The sequence below is a fragment of the Hypomesus transpacificus genome, chromosome 2 (assembly GCF_021917145.1).
Source record: "Hypomesus transpacificus isolate Combined female chromosome 2, fHypTra1, whole genome shotgun sequence".
Classification (NCBI taxonomy): Eukaryota; Metazoa; Chordata; class Actinopteri; order Osmeriformes; family Osmeridae; genus Hypomesus; species Hypomesus transpacificus.
In genome coordinates, this window is record NC_061061.1 from 674,070 (window position 1) to 676,546 (window position 2,477).

Here is a 2,477-nt window from a genome sequence, read left to right on the forward strand (position 1 = left end):
GAGAAGCCGGGCTACCTGGTGTCCTCTCATCTTGTGGAAGTGAGCGAGCGTGTCGCTGATGGTGTAGACGCGCACGTGACCCAGGTGGAGGCGTCCAGACCGGGTAGGGGAACATGGACAGCACATAGAACTTCTGCTTGGGGGAACTCTGGGGGGGGGGGGGGGAGAGATCTCAGGTACACTTCTCAGGTGAACTCTCCCTGCAGCCATGAGACCCACACCAACACGGATGCATCTGATCAGAATCATGACTCATGCCTCACCACACTACAGAACTAACATCCCTGTCTGTCTGTCTGCTTGTCTATCTGTCTGTCTGCCTGTCTGCTTGTCTGTCTGTGACACCTGTCTGTCTGCCTGTCTGTCTGTGACAGCTGCCTGTCTGACTGCAACAGCTGTCTGCCTGTTTGTCTGTCTGTCTGTCTGTCTGCCTGTCACATCTGTCTGTCTGCCTGTCACATCTGTCTGGTCTACCTGTCTGTCTGTCTGTCTGCAGAGCAGCCAGGATAAGAGGACGTGTCAGCAGACTGAAGTGGGAGTGAGCCGGTGTCCTCTGACGGTTGCCACAACACAAGAAGATCATCACCAAAGTGGGGATATAGAATGACCTCGCATCCTGACCAAGTCATCACAGACGCTCTAAACCAATTTCCCCCAGGAGATGACTCACTCAGAAAGGGTCATCATCGATTTTTTATTTTGTTTGACTTGTATTTGATTTGGGGGCCGCCTCACCTCCTGCAGCGTATCCCTCCTCCACTGCTCCTGGATGCGCGGGCGCCACCATCGCTCCACGCCGCGCCGCGGTCTCCGCCCGGTAGTCCCTCTCCCACACCCCCGTCTCGCTAAACAGAGACCGCGCTCGGAGGGACAGGAAGTGGGGTGCGGGGGACAGGAAGCGGAGTAGGGGGGTGTGGAGGGCGCGCCTGTGGGGGCCGACAGGGCAGAGGAGCAGCCGGGATGCTGACATCTGCATGGCTCCCTCACCTGAGGAAGACAAGGACACTTAGCATGGAGGAGGAGGAGGGGGGGAGGAGGGGGGGGAGGAGACAGGGGAGGACGGGGGAGGAGGAGGAGGACGGGGGGGGGAGGAGGAGGAGGGGGAGCAGGAGACTGTGGAGGAGGACGGGGGGAGGAGGAGGATGAGGGGGATGAGTAAGAGGGAGTGCTGTAGCAGCCAAGCCCTCATCATCTGCTTAAAATGAGGGGGGCCACAGAAAAATAATTCCTTACTTTTTATTGTAAGCAGTCAGAAATCGGGGGGGGGGGGGGGGGGGGGGAGAATGGGAGAGGTTTCCTGGAAAAGCAGCATCATCTGGCACCGGTGAGCCATCGGCTCTACCCACACGCACACCTTCCACAGACATCATCTGCACGTTGCCTTCTGAAGGAGCGGAACAGCAAGCGGGAGCATCGAGACAAACACTCAAGGCTGTGAGTAAGTGGATGCGAGTGTGTGTGGGAGAGAGAGAGAGAGAGATAGATAGAGAGAAGGAGGAAAGGAGAGAGAGAGAAAATGTAGTAGGTTTCTATGGTTACATAACCTATTTACAATTTCTGAGCCAAAAGGACTCGATGTGACAGTCGTGTGGCTGTATCCGAGTAATATTTCTCTATGTGCTGTCTGAAACCTGTCTCAAACATCCCGATTGTCCTTGAATGACAAGAAAAACGCTTTGACGTTTACGGTTCTGATGGTAGGTTGCTGGCACGAGCCTTTCAGTTGACAGATACAAAGCTTTGCCGTTTTTTGATAGATTTCTGGATTTTAATTCACATTTAGGTTAAGAATATATCCGTGTGTTATGGAATGAATGACTTGCGGATGGCGAGCGAAGCAATGTCGTTGACAGCTTGAGTAGCTGTTTATAAAACAAATGTAGCAAGAACATAATAAACCGTTCCAAAACATGATGAAACCGAAGAGTCGGATACTCACTGTGTAGACTTCGAAGTCCTTATAAACAGTTATCCATTAGCTAAACAAAATAGCAAATCTATTATACTTTTTAATATCGTTGGTTATAGCTTACGGGTGCTCAATGTGCGCCGCCATGTTGTTTTGAAAAAACTTTATTACCAGCTTTCTGTTGGAGCAGTGTGAGCAGTAAAGAGTAACTACACATCACAAGAACGTCAAATGAACACTCAGACATAACGTATTTTTTGAAAAATGTGTAACTTATTTTAACAAATAGATATATTATATATTTGTGGGAATTAAGTTATAGCACTATAATAAGGCTATAGTGCTTGAAAATGAGTGTTTTAATAAAAATGGGGCTATTGGTTTTTTGTTACTCTTCTCACGTGGTGGTCATGGCAAACAACAGTCAATTTTATTGTTGAATAAAAAATATCGTAATTAAATGTTTTTTTATATGCATTCCATATGTCTCTTGGATCTATCTTGTTTACATTTGAAGAAATGTTTTTTTTGTTTGGGTCCACATATTTATTGTCACATAATCTACTGG

The 2,477-nt window shown here is 48.7% G+C and overlaps 1 protein-coding gene across 1 annotated transcript in view; it reads right to left on the minus strand.

The window, feature by feature from the left end:
* The window catches only part of lars2 (leucyl-tRNA synthetase 2, mitochondrial), a 26,867-nt gene extending 24,819 nt beyond the window's left edge, over positions 1-2,048 (minus strand). The window contains 5 exon segments of the mRNA XM_047026591.1: positions 16-99; positions 101-148; positions 736-804; positions 806-987; positions 2,034-2,048. Coding sequence (XP_046882547.1) covers positions 16-99; positions 101-148; positions 736-804; positions 806-976 — 372 coding nt within the window. The 5' untranslated portion in view covers positions 977-987; positions 2,034-2,048.
* Positions 2,049-2,477: the final 429 nt, after the last annotated feature.